This window comes from Chelon labrosus (assembly GCF_963514085.1).
Source record: "Chelon labrosus genome assembly, chromosome: 19".
NCBI classification, from domain to species: Eukaryota; Metazoa; Chordata; class Actinopteri; order Mugiliformes; family Mugilidae; genus Chelon; species Chelon labrosus.
The window spans coordinates 18473531-18493256 of NC_140352.1; the positions used below are offsets into that span (position 1 = coordinate 18473531).

Here is a 19726-nt window from a genome sequence, read left to right on the forward strand (position 1 = left end):
TAGGCGAGTCACTGGATAAACCACAAAGGGATATTTTATAATAAATAAATACATTTGCTCAAAATGTTCTCCTTGAATGAAAATAACAACTCAAACATCTGCATCTGTTAAGCAGGTTAAACACACACTGTCATCCAGTGCTAAGCACAAACTAAATATTATTGTTTGAGCGAGCTGTACCTTTGTATAGTAGTATGCTTGCTCAGGAAAATGTGTGGGCCATTTAACATCCAGAATATCCAGTATCTGTTGCACCGACGTCGTTCCAGTTAGGGTCTAGGAACCTTTATTTTGTTCGAAACAGATTGTACCCGAGCAGTTGAACTTGTGACACCGCGCTGTCAAAAGCAGGAAGTTAAGAATGTAAAGTATAATGCGAGCGGCATATCTTCTCATTGATCTCATTTCCTCATTTTTTTGCTTTTATTCGCAAAATTCTTAACCACGAGCACATGAACGTATTGTGTTTATGCTTTATGTAAGGTGAGTGTTAGCGTCGTCTTAGCCTTTTACCGTCATGGCTCACTGAGGTTGTTCTCCGGCTGGATCACTGCGAACGCAAGTCTGCTGCTAGCAGAGCGCAGCTAGCCAACTAGCTAACCAAATTAATGTCGACTGGTTCCTGGCTGAGCAACAGTTAATGTTAAGTAGCTGCACTTAAGTTGTACACACAACACAAACGTTACCCTGTGCGTTCAATTCATTTTGTAGTAATTTAATAGCCGGTGTGCAAAGATATCTACGCTACCAGAGACTTCGCCGGCTAAAGGAGAGCAGGAACGTTTCTAATTTTACAGTACCGCATATGTACACAGTGACAACCCGTTAAACAATTAGCAAACAAGCGTACCTCCTAGATGCAGAGGAGAAAAGTTTTCAACACGCTGAGCTAAGAGTAAATACACTTAACTTTTCCTCCAGGACATCTATCAGCTGTTTGCTAACTTTATGCAAGTTGAGATTTAAACCGTCCGTTCAGTAGTTAGAGAGGACGCCACCTTACAAGGACATTGACAGTCTGCTTAATAAGTATTGGTTTTGTAATAAGGAGAGGTCGTCTGACCTCCAACTTTGACCCCTTGCACATCAACTGTACTATGCGTGGGGCCACTAGTTACAAGTTAATGATTGTTATTTCTGGATTTGTCACGCTATGCTATGTGATGTTTGTGTTCGTCCTGCAGGCACACGGCATGCTAACCAAACTGTCACTGGAGCAAAGGAAATCCACACACAATTTCCACTAATGCTGATGATTAGGTAAAGTCTACACAAGGCTGACTTTGGTGTGACCTGAATGAAATCTTGAAGTGCTTATCTGTGTGTGAGCTTTCTCTCTGTGTCTGTTGCAGTCCCAGGATGGCCTCAGGAATGCAAGAGAAACAGTACACACCATCTCTGCTCAATTTTTTCGTTTATAATCCTACATTTGGACCACGGGAGGGAGAGGTGAGCGTGTCTCCCTGAGTGAATCGTTTTCATGCACATGTCTTACTCCAGAATCATTTGACTTTTTACCGTGTCACTGATGCAACGTTCCTTTTGTTTGTTTTTAGGAAGAGAAGAAGATTTTGTTTTACCACCCCAGTGATGTTGAGAAGAATGAGAAGATCCGCAATGTGGGTCTTTGTGAAGCCATTGTACAGTTCACCAGGTACAAATCTGACTACAGCAGTGGGGTGTATTTGTTAAGCCAAATAATGTCTATCACTAGTTAAATGTTTGTGTTTGAGAAGCTGCGTTAAAGAAAACCACAAGTAAGGTGACATTTCTTTGAGTCTGAAGTGTAACAGAAAAGGGAAATGTTGCAATGAGGGGTCAAGCATTAATTGACACAAATTGAATGTTAGTGAAAACACAAAGTGAAGATCTTTCTTTAAGTGTGTCTCCTGTCCTCACGGCCATGTCTTCTTTGTTCCAGGACGTTCTGTCCAACAAAACCAGCTAAATCCCTGCACACGCAGAAGAACCGGCAGTTTTTCTTTGAGCCCGAGGACAATTTTTGGATAGTAATGGTAACTAACAGACTACTACGTAATCTTTCAGCATTTGCTTTGTTTGCCCAGACTTTTCAACTCCACTTGAAATGTATTTTCGCCTCACCTTTCTAATCCCTTTATGTTTGCTTTGTTTTTTTTCCCACCAGGTTGTTCGAAACCCAATGGTTGAGAAACCAAACAAAGATGGTAAACCTCCCACGGTAGAATATCAGGAAGAGGAAATACTTGTGAGTACGGATGCATACCTAAAGATGTTTTTTTAATTTTTTTTGCAAATCATTTAGGCCTAGAATTGGAAATTGTACAAAGATGACAAATCACATGTTGAAACTGACAAATTAAATTGTTATGCTCATTTTGAATTTCATAACAGGAATACTTTTCAAATTGGCGCAACAGGCAGCGTCTTTTTCAGGAAAGGTCTCGCTGAAATAAGCAAGCCACATGCTGCATAAAATGGCTCCTATCCTATGTGTCATGATCAAAATCAGAATGATCATATATGTTTCTAAAGCCTTTCTCGGTTTGATATGTTGCCTTTGTGCCATTTTTCTATTAAATATATTATTGCACTCTGATTTCATTTACATTAACACAGCATGCCAACCGTTTTTGGAAACTGGATTGTATAATAATATTGGCACATTGACTTCTGTACCTTCTTGCCTTTGTAGGATACTGTTTATGGTGCAGTGGTAAGGCAGTGCTACAGTATGTACAAGGTGAGTACTCGAATATGTTTTAGAATCTGTCCTGCTTTTCCCATAGGTAAAGTGTTTGTAGCTTTTTTCTGCATATGTTTTACTGCATCAGGGCCATACATGAATAAAAATACCTCGGCTCTTTATAGTGATATGATGGCCCTCTTACAGTTCATTACACTACCACTTAATAATGCAAAATAAATCAGCTTGTAACAATGATTGTTTTCCTTTTTGCTGTAGCTCTTCAATGGCACTTTTGGTAGAGCAATGGAAGCCGGTGGAGTGGAGCTGCTCATTCAGAAGCTTGAAAAGTTCTTCTACCGGGTAAATATAGTTCATGTTTGTTCATAAAAACACTGTTGCTAGGTGGATATGTTGACAGCATGAATCCTTTTAATTTCGTAATCCCGCACAGTTATTTAGACAAAGTCAGTCGAGCCTGCCCGTCTGTGTTTTCACAAGGGCTGTCCTCCGCTCATGATGTTTGGACACAGCAACTGTATTTGTTTCTCGCTGAAAGCTCATGTTACTCTTGGAAAGCCGTAAGATGTTTGCAGTCATGCCTGATTTCGTGATTGTTATCTGCCTGTGTTAGCTGTCCTCTTTTCACACGGCTGTCAGCTCACCAGAAACAATACAGCTCTCTATAGAAACACTCACACAAATGTTTTAAATATTAATTTCTAATTAGGGACTACCCTTCTTAAGTTAACGTGGGCTTCCCTCCCCGGCATGTAACCTAAAGACAGAGTGAGAATGTGGTGTGCTTATCAGAGGTTGAATGTCAGTGCTTCTCTTCCCCTGGGTGATGCAAGAGTCTGCACAGAGCCTCAGTGAGCGTCTGATTCCACTTTCTGCATCGCACTGTAAGCCAGCACTTGTATGCAGGTAAACTAAACCCCTTTCTCCTTTGCTTCTCCTGTGTCTGTCTATGTTCACGGTGGGGTTTCCAGTATCTGCAGACTCTCCACTTGCAGTCCTGCGACCTGCTGGATGTATTTGGAGGCATCAGCTTCTTCCCACTGGACAAGATGACCTACCTGAAGATCCAGTCGTTTGTGAACAGAGTGGAGGAGAGCCTCAGTCTGATCAAATACACAGCCTTCCTGTACAACGACCAACTCATCTGGTACAGACTGAACACTTGTTCAAACTGTGTGTGCTAGTCCCTAAAATCATGTCAAATTTGACAGCTCACGTAGCCATATGCACCACGACTCATATTTGCAAACATATACCAAGGGAAATCTCAGCGTTGTCATCAGCAAACACACAACGGCATGCTGGATAAACAGAGGTAGTTTTAACCTCTAATCCTCTTTGCGATTTATGCTCCCCGACATGTCACTTGCCTTTAATTGCGCTGTCAGCCGTCTGGCTCAGGGTGTAAGCACAAGAGAGGGATAACATGATTGCTAATGAAATGACTAGAGAGCAGTGTGATCTTTTCAGTGTGAACTGTCAATAGACAAACAGTGAAGAGCTGTTTAATTACTGTCCAAATTAAGTGGCTGCATTGTGTGCTTCCATGCCCTGCTCTGGAGTATTCATTCACATCCGTTGTTGAGCAGTAATTAGCACCAGGAGACCATTTGTTGTAACATGTAGTACACTGACAGTACCCTGACAAATACACAGCCAGACATTTTATTTTATTTTTTTCATTATAGCAGTGGTTGTTGTGAAGGTTATAGGGTGTAATTTTGTTATCATGACTCTACCTGCAGGAGTGGACTGGAACAAGATGACATGAGGATCCTGTACAAGTACCTGACCACCTCGCTGTTCCCCAGACACTCTGAACCAGAGGTAGGTGGGGAAGGGATAGATGAAATGAGTAGCTGAATGAATAAGGGAGATTTATTGGTTGAAATAAGTAAAGGGTTAATGGAGGAATGATCAAAGGAAATGTGAGGACTGAATTAAAGAATGATTAAAGAGACAGGAGGTAAAATATCCCACTTTCAGGCACAGGCTAAACTGAGGGCAACACAGAGTGGCAGCCTTAAATAAGTGTGGATTTCATTTGAAGTTCTTTTAGTGGCCCCAGAATATAAATATACTGCTACAAACAAGTGTAATAAACCCCCTTTAAAGAATTCAGACTAGGCTAAGTCCCACATATTCACTCACACAACATTTTTCCTTATTTTCTTTATTAATGAGTTGTCTTTTCTTGTCTTAGTTGGCTGGGAGGGACTCTCCTCTGAGGCCAGAAGTTGCAGGGAATCTGTTGCACTATGGGAGGTAAGCAGCTCACATTCTGCAGAGGTTCAGTCAGTAGAGTAGTGTCAGTAATGTGGCAATTTATCCCAGACACGTCAAAAACTACAGTTTTTGTGTGCACATTAATGTCTAAGTCTGGCTATAAACTATTTGGATCTGGATATGGATCTGAACATTAGTGCACTTATCTGTGTGTCAGCAGCATGTCATTTTCGACAGTCTGTCCACTTCTCTGTCGAACAGGAGAGCGCAGTGGTGGAGGGAGCGTCAGTGTGATTGAAGAGCTGTTTTAGTGAGAACAAAGTAGCATATGACAAAAAGTCTTCCCAACTTCTCAACCCACGGAATTCAGACCATTAAAGGCTCATTTAGGGTACTGCGGGACATAGACACCGTAGCGTAGGCACGTAGCCGAGGGCAGTGCGCTCATCAGTTTGACTCGCTCTGTGAAACACTAGTCGTCTTTTTTTGCCAGTCAGGTTAAGTTTTGTTTCTACTTCCTGCTTCCGGCTCAAACTTTCGCCGAAATTTCACGGCAGTGTCGCTGACTCTATGCAGACCCTGCGGAGACCCTAGCGTTGTAACTGACATGCACCTCCCCAGAACTGTATACGTATATATCTACACGCCGCGCCGACGCAGACCGCAAGACCTGTGATTGGTCCGCTTGGTTGTTGCGTGTTTCCGCTTTAGCATTTTCGGCTGCTTCTCCATCTGAGTCGCCATTGTTGAAAGTGAGGGAGGAAGTAGAAACAAACTAGCGCTTGGGTGGTGTTTTTATTCAACGAGCCAGACTGACGAGCGCACAAGTATAAATGGCTCGCACCGGCGCAGGCTATATGTGTAACTACGACGTCTAGGTCCCTCAGTACCTTAAAAGAGGCTTTAGTGTCGGCTTAGGTATGCATGCTGCTTGAAATAACTAGCAGTGTGTGTGAAGGTGCAACTGCAGTAGTCATAGTTTAAATGCCAGTGCTCTATGTTGGGACAGGATTTCACAAAGGACACTAAGATTCTTTGCTAAGGCCAAATAGTTGCATTAAATATAGTTATAGAGGGATAAATATAGTCTCAGAGATGTGTGTAGGCAAAGGTACACAAGAGAGCACGTTTCACTGCGTTCCACGTGGTAGGAAGGCAGTGAAATGTGCTGGTATCTTTAAAATCCAGCCTGTTAAAAAAGTAACTGTGAATTCTTTGTTCAGTTTGTGGTCTTATCCTCTGGATTAGTCATGAAAAAAATGAGAGGTTGAACATCTCCTGATCTATTTCAGAACTGGAACCTAAGAATGATCTCATTTATAACTATTTTACTGATTGCTGATTAGGTCTGGTTCAGTCTGTCACACTTGTATCCCACCAGTTATTCTATTAAATGTCCTGCTACCCAGAGGATGAAACATATTTGTAAACCACTGAGCCTTCCTCCAGTGAAGTCAGACTGAAACATTCCTCCTTGAACATTACTCGGGTGCATTTCACGGCACTTTAAAAAATGATTAAAAAATCCTCCAGCATGTTGTTGAACTTCAGGATGCCCTGAGGATGAAGGCTTATCCTTTCTCAAATTAGCTCTTAACAAGAACAGTAAAGTATAGCTGGGCATGATGAGAGTAATATTAGTTTCATAAATATTAGTTCATAAAATATTGGACAACCAAAAACGTTGAGAAGATGAACCCTTCCAGTTTTGGAAACTCCATAAGCTTTCTTTATTTTCCACAAAATAGCTACATATTGCTGAAAGTATCCAAGATGCCAGGAGGATAAACGCTTCTTTTCAATCAACCTTTCATTCAACACTGAAAAAGTTAAGGTTCTTTTCTTTTTACAGTGTTGCAGGTCTGTAGGGACCAAGTTAGTGTTTAGTGTAACAGTTTTGTTTCCTTTAGAGTCACTTGGCCACCAGTTTTCATTTTCATTATCATAAATATCAACCCACCTGCGCTACCATCTGTTCTCTCAGGTTTTTGACAGGACCAGCCAATCTTAAAGATCCAGATGCCAAATTCCGATTTCCAAAAATATTTGTGAGTGCCAAGGACGGGTATGAGGAGCTGCATCTCATAGTTTACAAGGTACGGTTGATATGTTAAATATATATATAAATGCGATCTTTTGATTCATTCATATGCATGCAGGAGTTCTTGATTTCTATTAAAATAACGGGGCGGAGATGTTATTCATTTTTAGGATGATTCTGATAATCTGCAACTGGAGGATTTGACTTTTTGTTTATGAATAGTAGATTTAGGGTAAAATATTCCCACTGCTCTATTAAACGATATGGACTTCTGGGATTACACAGTCGAATTTTAAAATGATGAAGTACATCCCACAATGCTTATCATCATGTTAATGTCATTTCTAATCCGCTTGACCTTGACTCTGCGTTTAACCTGCACTGATCTGCTCTTTTTCAGGCAATGAGCGCTGCAGCTTGTTTTATGATCAGCGGTAAGTGTATACCCACCCACTTAAATTATTGCAATTACAGTATTTCCTCAGGTAGAGACCCAGACTTTTATTTCAATCTGGCTTGTATTACAGACTTCTTTACTTCTGAATCCTTCTATTTGACAAGTATTATAGTAATGTGTTGTCATATTTGAGGCCATTTAATTAATAAAAATTTAGCACTTCCTGTAACTGTCATATTAAAAGCCATGTCTCAATGGCTGACTTGACTGGCTGAAATGATTTGAATTGAATGGCTTATATGAGGAAGTATAGTAACTTCCATTGCTTTTGTTGATTGAGTTCCTAAAATATGATTTATTTCCTCATGTAAAGATAAAATATGTACATATTCCTCATCTCATGTCTGTTGTCTCTTGTCTCCTGTCTCTTCCCAGCCTCTGTGGAGCTCACGAGGGAGTTCTGTGAGCAGCTGGATGCCTTGGTGGGCCCTCAGCTTACTTTGCTGGCCTCTGACATATGTGAACAGTTCACCATTAACCGCAGGATATCAGGGTTAGTTGAGAAGCCATGTGAAGATGGGTTGCTGTTGTTTTAGTCTCTGTTACATGCTGATGCTACTGATGCGACCCGTCATTGTGTCACGAATTTCGGGAGCATGTCAGTAATCTCACAGAATGAGGTGAGGTGCATAACCCTGTGCACTGCGTCACCTCAGTTTCATTGGTTTGTGTACAGCTGCATGCATGCATGGACAAATTACAGATGTCGATTTTGAAAATGAAAAGCAGCAGATACAACCCCTGCACAGGACTTTAAAATCAGCCTTTCTGCCAATGTTAATTCACTGTTTTGTGACGTTTTAAAAAAAAAAAACTCTCCGTCTAACTTCCAGCTAATTCCAGCTAGAGGATTGAGGATGAGTAGAGTAGAGGTGGGCGGGAGACACATGGGCAGATAATTGGCAACCTGTCAGGGACACACCTGCCAACCAAAGTAGCCCTAGATGAGTTACATAGTCCTAATTTACCAAACTTACATTAGAAGAGCGTTTTACTTTATCTGTCCACAGCACTCAGGCCTCATCCAGATGTTTCGTTAGGTGTTGTCTTTGGGTGTTGCCTTTTGTGGCGAGTTCATAGACTGATGAGACTTATGCGTGGGCCCTCCTTGTGCATCAGTGTTTCTCAGTGAAGGGGTGCTCCAGCACACCTTTGGCAGCAAACTTTTCCTGCAGCTCTGCAATCATTTCAGGGTTTGGTTTTTCTTTTTTGCCCAATTTATCTGAATCATCACATTTCCCCTTAGCTTCCATTTATTACACTTCAGACTTTTCCCTGCTTTTCTCTGCTTTATTATCATGACAACAAGTGACATATTCACATTCTTTACAGTTGATTGCCTTTTCTTTTCAACACTATTTAGTGCAGAAAACAATATACTACATATGCATACTACATAGACTATTAAAAAGAATCAGAAAGGAATTAAAGTACAGCACAGTAGAAACCAGTAAAGCAAACATGCTATTGAATGTTGACTTACGTGTAGCAGCAGAAACAACCAGCATAAAGCCACAAGGGGTCTTGAAAGTATAGTTATTGCTGAAATAATGCTAAACATTCGATAATTTCTGCTTAGTAGCTTGTCAGCTTTAGTAGAAAGTTCTGTGTGTGCTTGGTGATTACAGTAGTCATCTCGTTTGTCATCAGTTTGCAGTCAGTCCTTTGTATTAACTCTACCTGACTGGCAGAGGTACACGACGCTCTAATATCACTGGATATCATGATGGCACTACTTAGGGGTAACTCAAGCAGGTCAGCTTTAAGGACTGGCATCCTGGTCTGCGCTCCTTTAACCCAAGCAGTTAGCTTCAGATACGTCCTGGCCTGTAATCCAAGACTCTTTGGGTCAGACAATTTGATGGGCTCCTTTTTTAATCAACCTAGTGAAGAATCCACTGAATAAATAATGCCGTCCCAAATTCCTCAGCTGGCATTCAGGTCCGTGTCCTGATTTGGCCCGGTAGAACGGTAAATAATCACACGTGATAGATAAAAATCAGTCATACAGCTGTTGTCAGGTGATCTGTGGTTGCAACTGTGTGTCCTCAGCTTGCCTTAACCAGGGTGGACAATGCAGTAGGCTTAATTAAAATGTTGATTTGCACAGAAACTATAGCTCCAGTTTTAAAGCAAAGAAGCAATGTGCTGCTTTGCTTTAGTGCCATAAGAAATGAGAAGAACCCCTTGCAGAGCCTGTTGAGTATCATCTTAAATTCTTGGATTACAGTTTTTTAAATAAGAACTATGCAACTCCAAAAACTTTCAAGCTTTGGCTTACTTCACTTTTTCACATGTATGTTCTTCTTTTTTTTGTTTGTCCCTCCAGACCAGAGAAAGAGCCCCAGTTTAAGTTCATCTACTTCAACCACATGAACCTAGCAGAGAAGAGCACCATCCATATGAGGAAGACGGCCAGTGTTTGTCTCACCTCTGTCCACCCTGACCTCATGAAGATCCTGGGAGACATCAACTGTGACTTTGCCAGGTGAAGCAGAGAACACTGTTTTTAAATGTAGCCTTACGCATCTACAGTTATGTCCATGTATGTTTCAAAGCTGACACAATATCTGTTATTTAGCTGAACATATTGAATACACATGCACTCTGATGTATTGTTTTTGCAACTTAAGGATAGCTTGTTTCATTTGCAATGATGTTGTGAGATCATAGCAGCAGTTTCCAAATGCCACACTCCGGACTTTTTACCTGCTTAATTAATGAGAGATAATGAATAGCACCCCTTGTCTATCCATTAAACGACTTTTAATCACTTCTAGTTCTCTGAAAATAGGCAACTATGTAAAAAATAGTTCATTTTCTATTTCTCCAATATGGATGTGAATACCCTCAAATTAAAGTCTCCCTTTAAACTATATTATATAATACTTTACAATTGTGTCAGTGTCTAAACATAAATGAACCTAACTGTGCACTGTTTACTAAACACCTCTAGACATTGGTTAAGAAGTTTTTCTTTCCACTAAATGACTGCAAATCAGCTTGGAGGCTTTACTGGCCTACCAATTAGAAACGTGCAAAGAGAAGATAGGATTGATTACTTTCAGACACTTTAGCTTTAATGTCTGTGTCAGTAAAGGGCCGACGTCATAAAAAGAGCTGAACAGCATTAGGAATGTGTAAAACAATTGATCTTTTCTTCTCGGTTTTGGCACAGCTGGGTCATTTTTATTTCTGGTGTGATGCTCCTAGGATCTCTGTGAACTCACTTTCTTTTGAACAGTCATGAGACTCTAGTCATGTGAAAGTCCCATTTCCAGTCTGTGGCACACACAGGGGCACAGCATTCATAGCAATTGTTATAGTATGAATATCACTTCCTCATTGTTGCAGATGTTACGCAGATGCTACTTGTCAGTTCACTAAAACATTCTTCTAATAGCTGTCTGTTATTACATATTGATAACTCCTAGCATTTACAAAATAATAATATTCTTTTAAACAACTTTGTGTAATTTGCATCAGTAAATGCATGATCTTAAAATCAAAAAGAGATGACATGCAGAAAGCAACTAACTGTAAATGTGATAAATGCTTTTACTTCATTAGTTGTCTGTGTTTGTCTCCCAGGGTTGATGAAGATGAGGAAATCATCGTAAAAGCTATGACAGACTACTGGGTAGTCGGCAAGAAGTCAGACCAGAGAGAACTGTACGTGATCCTGAATCAGAAGAACGCCAATCTGATCGAAGTAAACGGTATGTCTCCACCTCTTGGCAATGAATTCATCCGTGGGATTCCCTTCAAAATATGCAACCTTCATCAATACTTGATGTCAGTTAAACCCCTGATGTGCATTTGTTCTTTTTCTGCAACAGAGGAGGTTAAGAGGCTTTGTGCGACGCAGTTCAACAACATATTCTTCTTGGACTAATGGACCAGACAAATAGAGACGGGTTTCACCACACTAAAAAACTGTCGCAGGGTATCTTGACAGCATCAGCGTAATGCAATAATTGCATTGTAAAATAAAAAAACAATAATGAAAAGCTTTCTCACCAAGTTTTTTTTTTTTTATTTAACATAAAAATGTATTTTTCTCTTGTAATTAAGTGTAAAAATCCAGATTTTGACTGTACATGAACTTTCTTTCACTTGCTTTGTACATACTTGTAGGATTTTGTTTCATTTTTTAATATTTGTCTTTAAAATTACACTTTTTTTTTTTTCTGTTTCATAATGAACGCATTATGTCTCATAATGTCTCAAATTAATTTAAAAACTGACATCTCCCAACAGTTTACTCCAGTTTCATTTGCTGATCAGTGGCGGTTTCACAGTGTCATCAAAAGTTTTCCTTGGTTTGTAAACAACTGTGCTACCTTTAAATAAATTAAGAAGTAATTTTACTGGGTTTGTTAAATAATATTTTTTTTAGTTTTCAGCTTTATGTTCATTTTAATTTAGATTCACAACATTACATTAATATGTGAAGAATTGTCAGGTGTGACTTTTGGGTATTTATTGATCGCAATTAAGGATGTGTGACCTGTTTTTGTTGATATTGGTTGAGAGAAGGTATGTGTTCATGAGGATTATTTCCATCTATAGGAAGACGACTGTCAGTCAGACTCAGGCGAGGATTAACCTGTGCTGACCTGCAGCACTATTGATTTATCAGGGATTATAGATATCTTCAGTTTCAGGACCGTTGTTGAATTAGGAATCAGGAATCAGGAATTTGTAGCACCGGTGCCACTCTAATCTTTTGATATCTGTTTATGATGGCAGTATACAGTTAGAGCAATAATACTAAAAAACTAAATTAATTTTTACTGCACCAGGTTGCCTGTGACAGTTTGCTTCAATATGTCCCATCCCTTTTGTCAAGACAGAATAAAGAACAAATGTGTGATCAGATATTATGTGTATCTATGGAAATGCCGAGTTCTTTAGACAGGACAGAAACACTTGACACATTTTGCACAGCAGAAAGACAACAAAACAGAGTAAGAGGTGTTGGTGGCAACATTTCATTATGTGAGGATTTAAAAAAAAAAAAAAAAGTTTTTATGAATAATTAATTAAAAGTACCCTTCAAGTCCAAAGATTGCTTTCATTTGCTTGGCTGGGAAGTTTGACTGTGGTATCCACTATAAAGCATGATTTATAAATCTTACATTCATAGCAAAAAATTCTACCCTGTTAACCGGATTTTTTAATTTTATAACACGGAATAATACATTTTTATAGCTTTTCTGGAGAGAATGCATCTTATTCACGCCTCAGACTGTTCCAAATAATGTGTGAGTGTCATTGACGTTGCTGCTACCAGCGCCTGGCTACTACAAAAAAATAGTCTGAAGAAGAAGAAGAAAAAGAGCCAATCAGAGCCCACCGTTCCTGTTGACTCGCAGCCAATCGGCGTCAACTCTGACGATTTTCAAAAACTCGCCCGCGATGGTTGTTTGTGTTTTTAGACTGAGATGTATGACCGTTGTGTAGTCAAGTCTTTTTAGTGGCTGTTATTTCTTTTAAAAAAAGGTATTTTAGTGATTTTTTTCTTTTTTGTGGGGGAAGAACAAGGTAAGTTAAATATGTAATTACATCTAATTTATTTATTTTCGGGCATTGGTTGCTAACGGAACAATTAGCTTAGTTTGAAGCTTCTCGTGAACAGTAGGTGTGGAGTTAGCTAGTAGCTAGAGAGCTAGCTTTGGAACTACCTTTTGCCTATTTCAATGGCTCTCTTGTGAATAGTCTATTTTGTCCTAATTACACGTATTGTTATTTGCACTGGCATGATGGTTAACGACAGGAAGCAATTTACTGCTAGCAGACATACCTTTTAAACGACCACTGCGTTAACGTTGACCTAAAATGTTATGTGCATTTTCCAGGAAATGTCTTTATCGTCGAAAGATGAGGTGAAACAATGTGTGGGGCCAACTTTCAGCCTTTTGTGTCATTCCTTGTACTAATATTTGATTTATGCAACGTTCATCGCTTTTTAACGTTTACTTTTACGTATTGGCGTCAACGTTTTAGGTAACTGCTTAAGTGAAGCAAAGCCAGTTTACACATGTTCCTGTAACTATGCTGAATCCACGCAGTTTTGTGTGTGAATGTCGACTGAATGCGGAAAAACCAGAGCTAGCTTTGCAGTCATACCAGATAAATAACACAGGATAGCTGCGTTTGTTATGCTGTGTAATTGTTAACAAATGTTAACAAGTGGAGCCATTATACAGAGTTGCTCGTAACCCAGTGGGAGAGGTATTTTTAATAACAAAGAAGAACGTCGTTTAGATATGTGACCAAAAGTTTATTTATTTATGCTTTTGAAAGAGATCACCCTGTTCCGTGCCACTCTTGGTGGTCACAAGATAGCTGTTAAGTTGCTATAGCTGACCACAGCACAAAACTGATTTTGTCACTCAGTCAATTCTATTTCATCTTTCTCCTTTTAATTTAGACCTTATTTATTCTTTGATATTAATTGAAACTATTTTCGCCAGCTGCAGGTGTCTCTAACATGTTTCTCAATGCCTCCAGTAACTGTCATATGTAGTGTACCTATATTGTCTTCTTCTCTTCTTCCCAATTCCTCCAGATCCGTGAACATGGACACTCGATTTGCAAACCTGCGACAGCGGGATGCCAGTGTGTCGATGCTAAGGGTAAAAATGTCCCGTAGAAGGTCTCAGTCCCAGAAGGAAAATCGAGAGCGGGTCTTGAACACACGCAGGCAACTAGAAAAGCTCCAGGAGATGGAGATGTCTTCTCTGGATGCCTCCATCGCAGTGCCCAACATGTCAGTCATTCAGGAGAAGACGCAGAAGAAAGGAAAATCTGCAACAAGTATGGCTTAAGTTCACTTCACCTCTACAACTCAAACTTACTTCACTGTTCACATGTACAATGGTGTCTTTTCAATGCTTGTTGATGTACATTAAATTCTGGGATCATCATACACCACTGCCTTTTCTGTGCCCATCATTCAGCTAATTTTTGCTCTGTCCCACACTTGTCTCTTGTAGCCACAGCCGTGGAGGAGAGGCTGAAACAGCTTGAGCGCTGGAAAGAGCGGAAGGCTCTGGAAAAGGAGAAGGAAAAGAGAGACAAGGAGCGTAAAGGGGTATTCAAGACTGGCCTTTATCATCCAAAGGAAACCCTTACCATTGCGTCACTACCTGTTATTCCAGCTGCTCCTGCCAAATCTAAGGAGGTAAGGGTGGACAAATGTTTGTGAAATACACCTCTCCCATTGTTTCTTTTGTTCTCTTTAGATATCATGACAGGGGTTATAACAGAGGGATAGCTCTTTGTGTTTTGATACAGTGATGAATGACTGTAACGAGTAGTTTTTGTTTGTCTTTCAGAAAACGACGGCTTCATCTGAGAATGCCAGAGTCACCCGTTCGATGAAACAGCAGCAGAAAGTACTATTATACTATCTTAGATCTCCATAATTTTTTTTGCCTGTTTTTAAAGGAAAAGCTAACCATACTTTTTTTTTTTTTCTACAGCCTCTGAAGATGCATGATCCAAATGCTGGGGCAAAGAAAGGTATAACACCTGGATGTCTCTTTATTTAAAATGGAGCGTGTGATCTGTTGCAGCCTAGTGTGTTTTAAGATATGATTTTCCATTCTTCCTTTAGTACAACCCGCTGTGGAAAGATCAACCAGAACCCGGTCAGCTGCTGTCAAGCCTGCACCAGCACCAGCTACGGCAAAGACCAAAGTTTGTGCAGGTAATTAACAATCCTCACACATAACGAGACATTTAGACGAGCTGTTGTGTTGGTTTCACCCCATTGCTCTTCTGTGTTGCTCTGAATTTCTTGCATCTCATTCTGTGTCTCTGTGTCATGACATGTTACCATAGTGGAGCCAGTTGTACGGGCTTTGTCAACCAGATCAGCCAACAGGCTTCCTGTTACAGCAACTTCTGTGGTGAAAGATAAACCCAAGGACAAGGCTGCAGGTACACACTCAACCAATGTTGCTTTGGTTTGTTACACTCATAATTGTTTGGTATAGAGACCGTAATGTACAAACAAAGACAGAAAGATTTCTTCTAGAAAACTGAAATCATGTTAAATGTCTCTCTTTGCCCTCAGATGTAAGAACCACAAGGAGCAGAGCAATTGTTAACCCTGTGGCCCCCTCATCTGGCAGAGAAAGGAACTGTAAAGGTATTGTCAAATTGAACGCAAGACTGTTGATCAGCCTTAAAATGTTACTTAAAATTCTTTTTAGTTCTTACACCATATTTTTGTATCTCTCCTTTTAATATTACAGTAAATGTCAACAACACCGTCCACCCTGCTGTTGTAAAGGTAGGCGTTTCTGTGTGTCACAAATATGCTAGACCTGCGATTAGGTTTTAAATAACCAGTGGATCATTTAGTTGGTTATTTCTGTCTTGTGTAGGAGTCCGAACTGAACGAGCCTCGGACACAGGAGCCAGAGGAAAAACCCTGCCCTCTCAGGTCAATGCCCTGCTCTAAGGAGGAAGACGACATGGTGGTGGATCAAGCTCCAGAAGAATCTGTTCCTGCTGTGGATCCTACCGAGCCTCAGTCCTCTTTGTCTTCATTTGCTCCAGACGGTTTTGTCTTCCAGGCTCCTGCTGGCTTGTCCAACTTCAAGTTTGAACCTCTCACTCCTCGCTCAGCAGATGCCTTCCTTACACCCAGGTCTGTTTGTTATTCATCTCATCTGTTGTTTAAAACACTGGAATGCTTTAATATTGTTATATTGTAGTATAGAGATGTTTGCATTTAGCTCCTCTAAAAAAAATGTTTGTTCTAAATGTTGTGACTTGTCCCGCCCAGCTCCAGCTTTAATATCCCACCGGCCCCCGCATTGAGTGCAGAGCCTCAAGATGAGTCAAGTGACCCCCTTTCCCTTAAATCCCCTCATCGCTCTCCTCCACATGCGTCTCCTGCAGTAGCCTCTCCAACTCCAGGCAGTCCCCAGGAACCCAAGCACGATGTACCATACTTCAGGTGGAATACCCTTTTAAATCCTTTTATTCACCCTTTGTATAGTTTTTAATAATTAATCATAATAATTCAGTGCTTCTTGCTTGTTAATTATTCAGATCGGAAATTGCCAATGAGACAAACCGGCTGATGGATCTATCTCTCCAGTGGGAGTCTAAAGTGGAGGATGAGTCCATCCCGGAAGAGAGTGAGTTTGTCTTCTTTATGAGCGGCAGATAGATTAATTAATTTGGTTCTTTAGAAAGTGATCAGCATGTAATGGTGGAAATTACGCATTTCTCTGACTGTACCTTTCTAATTCAGTGTCATTCTTATCTGTTAAGTGCGAGACAGTATGCGTACAGTGATTGGCCAAGCAAGGCTGCTGATGAAAGAACGCTTTAAGCAGTTCAGCGGTCTGGTGGATGACTGTGAGCTGGGCCGAGGGGAGAAGATCACCACCTGCACTGACCTGCAGGGATTCTGGGACATGGTCTATTACCAGGTGAGTGTCTCATAGGAAAGGCAGCATAGTTTCAGGCACAAAACACATGAGGAAAAGAAGATGCGATATACGGTATATCTTTTGCTGCCTTTCAGGTGGAGGACGTCAACAACAAGTTTGACGCTCTCAAAGGAGCAGAGGGCCGAGGCTGGGTGGAGGAGCACAAACCCCCTCCGCGACAGAGGAAAATAGTGAAGGTGCAGACACTAGAATTTAGACTATGTCTTTTTTTTGTTCATGCCTTTGTAGACAGAATCTGCAAATTTGGAGACAGATTATCACTCTAACTACAAATATTTCTGGTTGCCCTTAAATATCTGTTTAAGAAAGTAGCTTTCTTGTTTTGAAGGGTTGTTTAACCAGTTACACTCTGATTGACAGAAACCGTCGGCTGCACCTGTTAAGCCGACGGGAACGAAAGCAGCAGCCAAATCTCGCCTGGCTGCTGTGAAAGCAGCCATGAAAGCCAAGCAGCAGGCAGCTGAAGCAGAGAAAGCAGCCAAGGATGTTGGTAACACTGAGGAAGATGCCATCCTGATCTCTCAGGAACCACAACCTCAAGCAGGAGCCCAGACGTTGGACGCGGTGGTCTTTGATGGAGGCTTCTTCAAGGTGGAGAGTCCAGCCAAACCATTAGGTGAGAGGGAAGATATCTGACAGAGACCTTGCTTTTCATCTCATGTGCTTGTGTGGTCTTTCCCTGCTGCTATAACCATACGTTTGGTCTAATAACTATGGCGTACATCTATGTACTATGTGTGCAGGTTCAGTTAGGAGATCCAGTCGTCTGAGTGCTGCTGTGCTGCCGCAGGCCTCTCCCTGCTCCACGTATCTCTCACCTAGAAGAGTCACTCGGCGGTCTCTTGCATTGGCACAGACTCCTGCTCAGCCTGTCCACACTCCCGTACACCTCCGCCTTACCCTCGAACAAACCCCAGCACCTCCTCAGCCTTCCCAGAACAAGAGGGAAGCTGTCAACGTCTCTCTTTGTTTTTCACCTGTCAGGGAAGTGCTTACAGATGACACCCGGCCGGAAGGATGCCTTGATGTAATGGCCTCTACACAGGAGGCTACTGCTTCCGTTCCTATATTGGGCACACCCAAACCTTTGCCTCCAGCCATTTCTGTAGTCGAGGAGAATGACAAGCCAGCTGAAGGCCCCAGTGCTGAGCTCCCTCTGTCATTGTGCAAAATACCTCCTCATGTCTCCCAGACTCCTGAGCCCTCATCAGCCTTGAGTTTCATACTGTCCCCTAATGTAACTCCTAGCCAGCCTTGCATCTCCTCTACTGCTGTGCAGGACCAACAGTCTGTGTGTCACACACCAGACAGCTCGATTGTTGAGGTAAATGCTTCTTCAGACTTTACCCATTTGAATTCTTTTTCTGTAATGACAAATCTCAGTCTCGTAGGCGTACCATTTTCTGTAGCTATGCAATGAAAAAAATTTCATTTGTGATTTCAGGAAATTCTTGGGTTGGACTTTGAACGTTACCTCCAGCCGTCACAGAGATGCAGTTTGTCACCGATGGATACTGTTACCAAAGAGATGTCACCCATGGCAGTAGATTTAGAGATGGAGAGTCCCAGAGTTCAGCCAGAGGATCTGCTTGCTCAGCAAGAACCAGGTATAACTGATGCTCATAGGCACTGTGCATGTACATACTGCACACCTGTGTTTGGTAACTATTATGTTAATTATGTTAATAAATTCTACATCGATCAGGCATAAGATTATGACCACCTTCCTAGTATTGTGTAGGTCTCCCTTGTGCCTCCAAAACAGTTCTGACTTATCAGATAATGGACATGGGCCTTCTGTGGTTGCCAGACACCACAGGACACCTTTGGGTCCTATGGTTTGAGGGGAGGGGCCTCTGTGGATCAGGCTTGTTTCAGTGCATCCCACAGATACCTGATCAGTTTGGGATCTAGTGAATTTGAAGGCCAGGTCAACACCTTGTGCTGTTTGAGTTGTTTTGGGTGTGTCTGTGTCAGGCTGCATCCTGCTGGAGTGTCCTTGCTATGGGGTGGGGGTGCCTGGTCTGGTCTAGGTGGGTGGTACATGTCTAAGTAACATCCACATAAATGCCAGGTCCAAAGGTTTCCAAGCGCAACATTGAATTGTCACAAGATGATATTTACTTCTCCTGTCAGTGGTTTTAATGTTGTGGCTGATCGGTGTATATTGAAATGAGTTTTAAGTGAGGAAAAGTAGAAATTATACACTGCTCTTAAATAACTATTTTTCTGTTCACATGGGCATAACTGCACTGTTACAAGCTGCATGTTAATGTGTTTGCTCACTCTCATCACAGCACTGCCAGCGGTGTCTCCCCTGTTATCTCTTCAATCACCACAGGTCAAAAGTCACTTTTCACTTTTCCTCTAAATATAATTTCTTTTCCTCTAAATATTGACTTTTAAATCTAAGTGGAGCTATTCACTCTAGTCTTAACTGTCACTTTATCATTGCTGATTATTAATAAATTTTCTCTGTAATGTTTTGGTCCAGGTGACAGAGTCTGCCCTGCTTCTCTTCACCCCAGACCCGAAGGACAGGATACGCCAGTCTGTCTGCCCAAGTGACCTTATGGTCTTCACCCCTCCTAACATGTAACATGTATCAGATTGTGTTTGATGTTGATGTGGATCGACTTTTCTTTTTTTAACTCTTTGTTTTTATTAAAAAAAGACGTTGACTTTTAGATTACTAGAAAATAATTTTATCCTACAAAAAGTTCTAATTAAAGCTTTAGTTATAACCAGAAAATTGCTGATTCTCTTTATTTATATCGTAAATAATCAGAGCACCTCATGCTTTTATTACTGACTGTATTTGAAAAAGAAGCATTTTT

At 41.0% G+C, this 19726-nt stretch overlaps 2 protein-coding genes across 5 annotated transcripts; both read left to right on the forward strand.

Moving 5' to 3' along the window:
- Position 1: 1 nt before the first annotated feature.
- On the forward strand, positions 2 to 11780 carry ccz1 (CCZ1 homolog, vacuolar protein trafficking and biogenesis associated). 2 transcript variants are annotated; one of them, XM_084568059.1, is made up of 17 exons: positions 2 to 483; positions 1185 to 1260; positions 1353 to 1449; positions 1557 to 1654; positions 1922 to 2015; positions 2147 to 2227; positions 2675 to 2722; positions 2945 to 3028; positions 3658 to 3833; positions 4432 to 4513; positions 4890 to 4951; positions 6897 to 7008; positions 7354 to 7387; positions 7786 to 7903; positions 9740 to 9898; positions 11002 to 11129; positions 11250 to 11780. In XM_084568059.1, the coding sequence occupies exons 2-17, from the start codon at positions 1247 to 1249 to the stop codon at positions 11303 to 11305; spliced, it is 1443 nt and encodes a 480-aa protein (XP_084424185.1). In that variant the 5' UTR covers positions 2 to 483; positions 1185 to 1246; the 3' UTR covers positions 11306 to 11780. The 2 variants fall into 2 exon arrangements, with proteins under 2 accessions (XP_084424185.1, XP_084424186.1); XM_084568060.1 differs by having other exon boundaries at positions 2 to 363.
- Positions 11781 to 12898: 1118 nt separating this feature from the next.
- dlgap5 (discs, large homolog-associated protein 5) lies at positions 12899 to 19629 on the forward strand. Of its 3 annotated transcripts, XM_084567180.1 has the most exons (19): positions 12899 to 12957; positions 13985 to 14232; positions 14412 to 14599; positions 14754 to 14813; positions 14901 to 14940; positions 15035 to 15127; positions 15262 to 15360; positions 15497 to 15571; positions 15678 to 15715; positions 15810 to 16075; positions 16214 to 16387; positions 16483 to 16571; positions 16708 to 16868; positions 16964 to 17065; positions 17250 to 17505; positions 17633 to 18213; positions 18334 to 18496; positions 19187 to 19230; positions 19384 to 19629. In XM_084567180.1, exons 2-19 carry the CDS (start codon positions 13995 to 13997, stop codon positions 19486 to 19488), a joined length of 2772 nt encoding a protein of 923 aa, XP_084423306.1. In that variant the 5' UTR covers positions 12899 to 12957; positions 13985 to 13994; the 3' UTR covers positions 19489 to 19629. The 3 variants fall into 3 exon arrangements, with proteins under 3 accessions (XP_084423306.1, XP_084423304.1, XP_084423305.1); XM_084567178.1 differs by lacking the exon at positions 12899 to 12957 and having other exon boundaries at positions 12978 to 14232; XM_084567179.1 differs by lacking the exons at positions 12899 to 12957; positions 19187 to 19230 and having other exon boundaries at positions 12978 to 14232.
- Positions 19630 to 19726: the final 97 nt, after the last annotated feature.

Coding starts and splice junctions, on each gene's coding strand:
- ccz1 (XM_084568059.1), top strand. Junction 4,952..6,896: donor AATCTGTTGCACTATGGGAG/GTAAGCAGCTCA, acceptor CTGTTCTCTCAG/GTTTTTGACAGGACCAGCCA. Junction 7,388..7,785: donor AGCTTGTTTTATGATCAGCG/GTAAGTGTATAC, acceptor GTCTCTTCCCAG/CCTCTGTGGAGCTCACGAGG.
- dlgap5 (XM_084567178.1), top strand. CDS start 13,917: ATGCCTCCAGTAACTGTCATATGTAGTGTACCTATATTGTCTTCTTCT. Junction 16,388..16,482: donor CACGATGTACCATACTTCAG/GTGGAATACCCT, acceptor TTAATTATTCAG/ATCGGAAATTGCCAATGAGA. Junction 16,572..16,707: donor TGAGTCCATCCCGGAAGAGA/GTGAGTTTGTCT, acceptor TTATCTGTTAAG/TGCGAGACAGTATGCGTACA.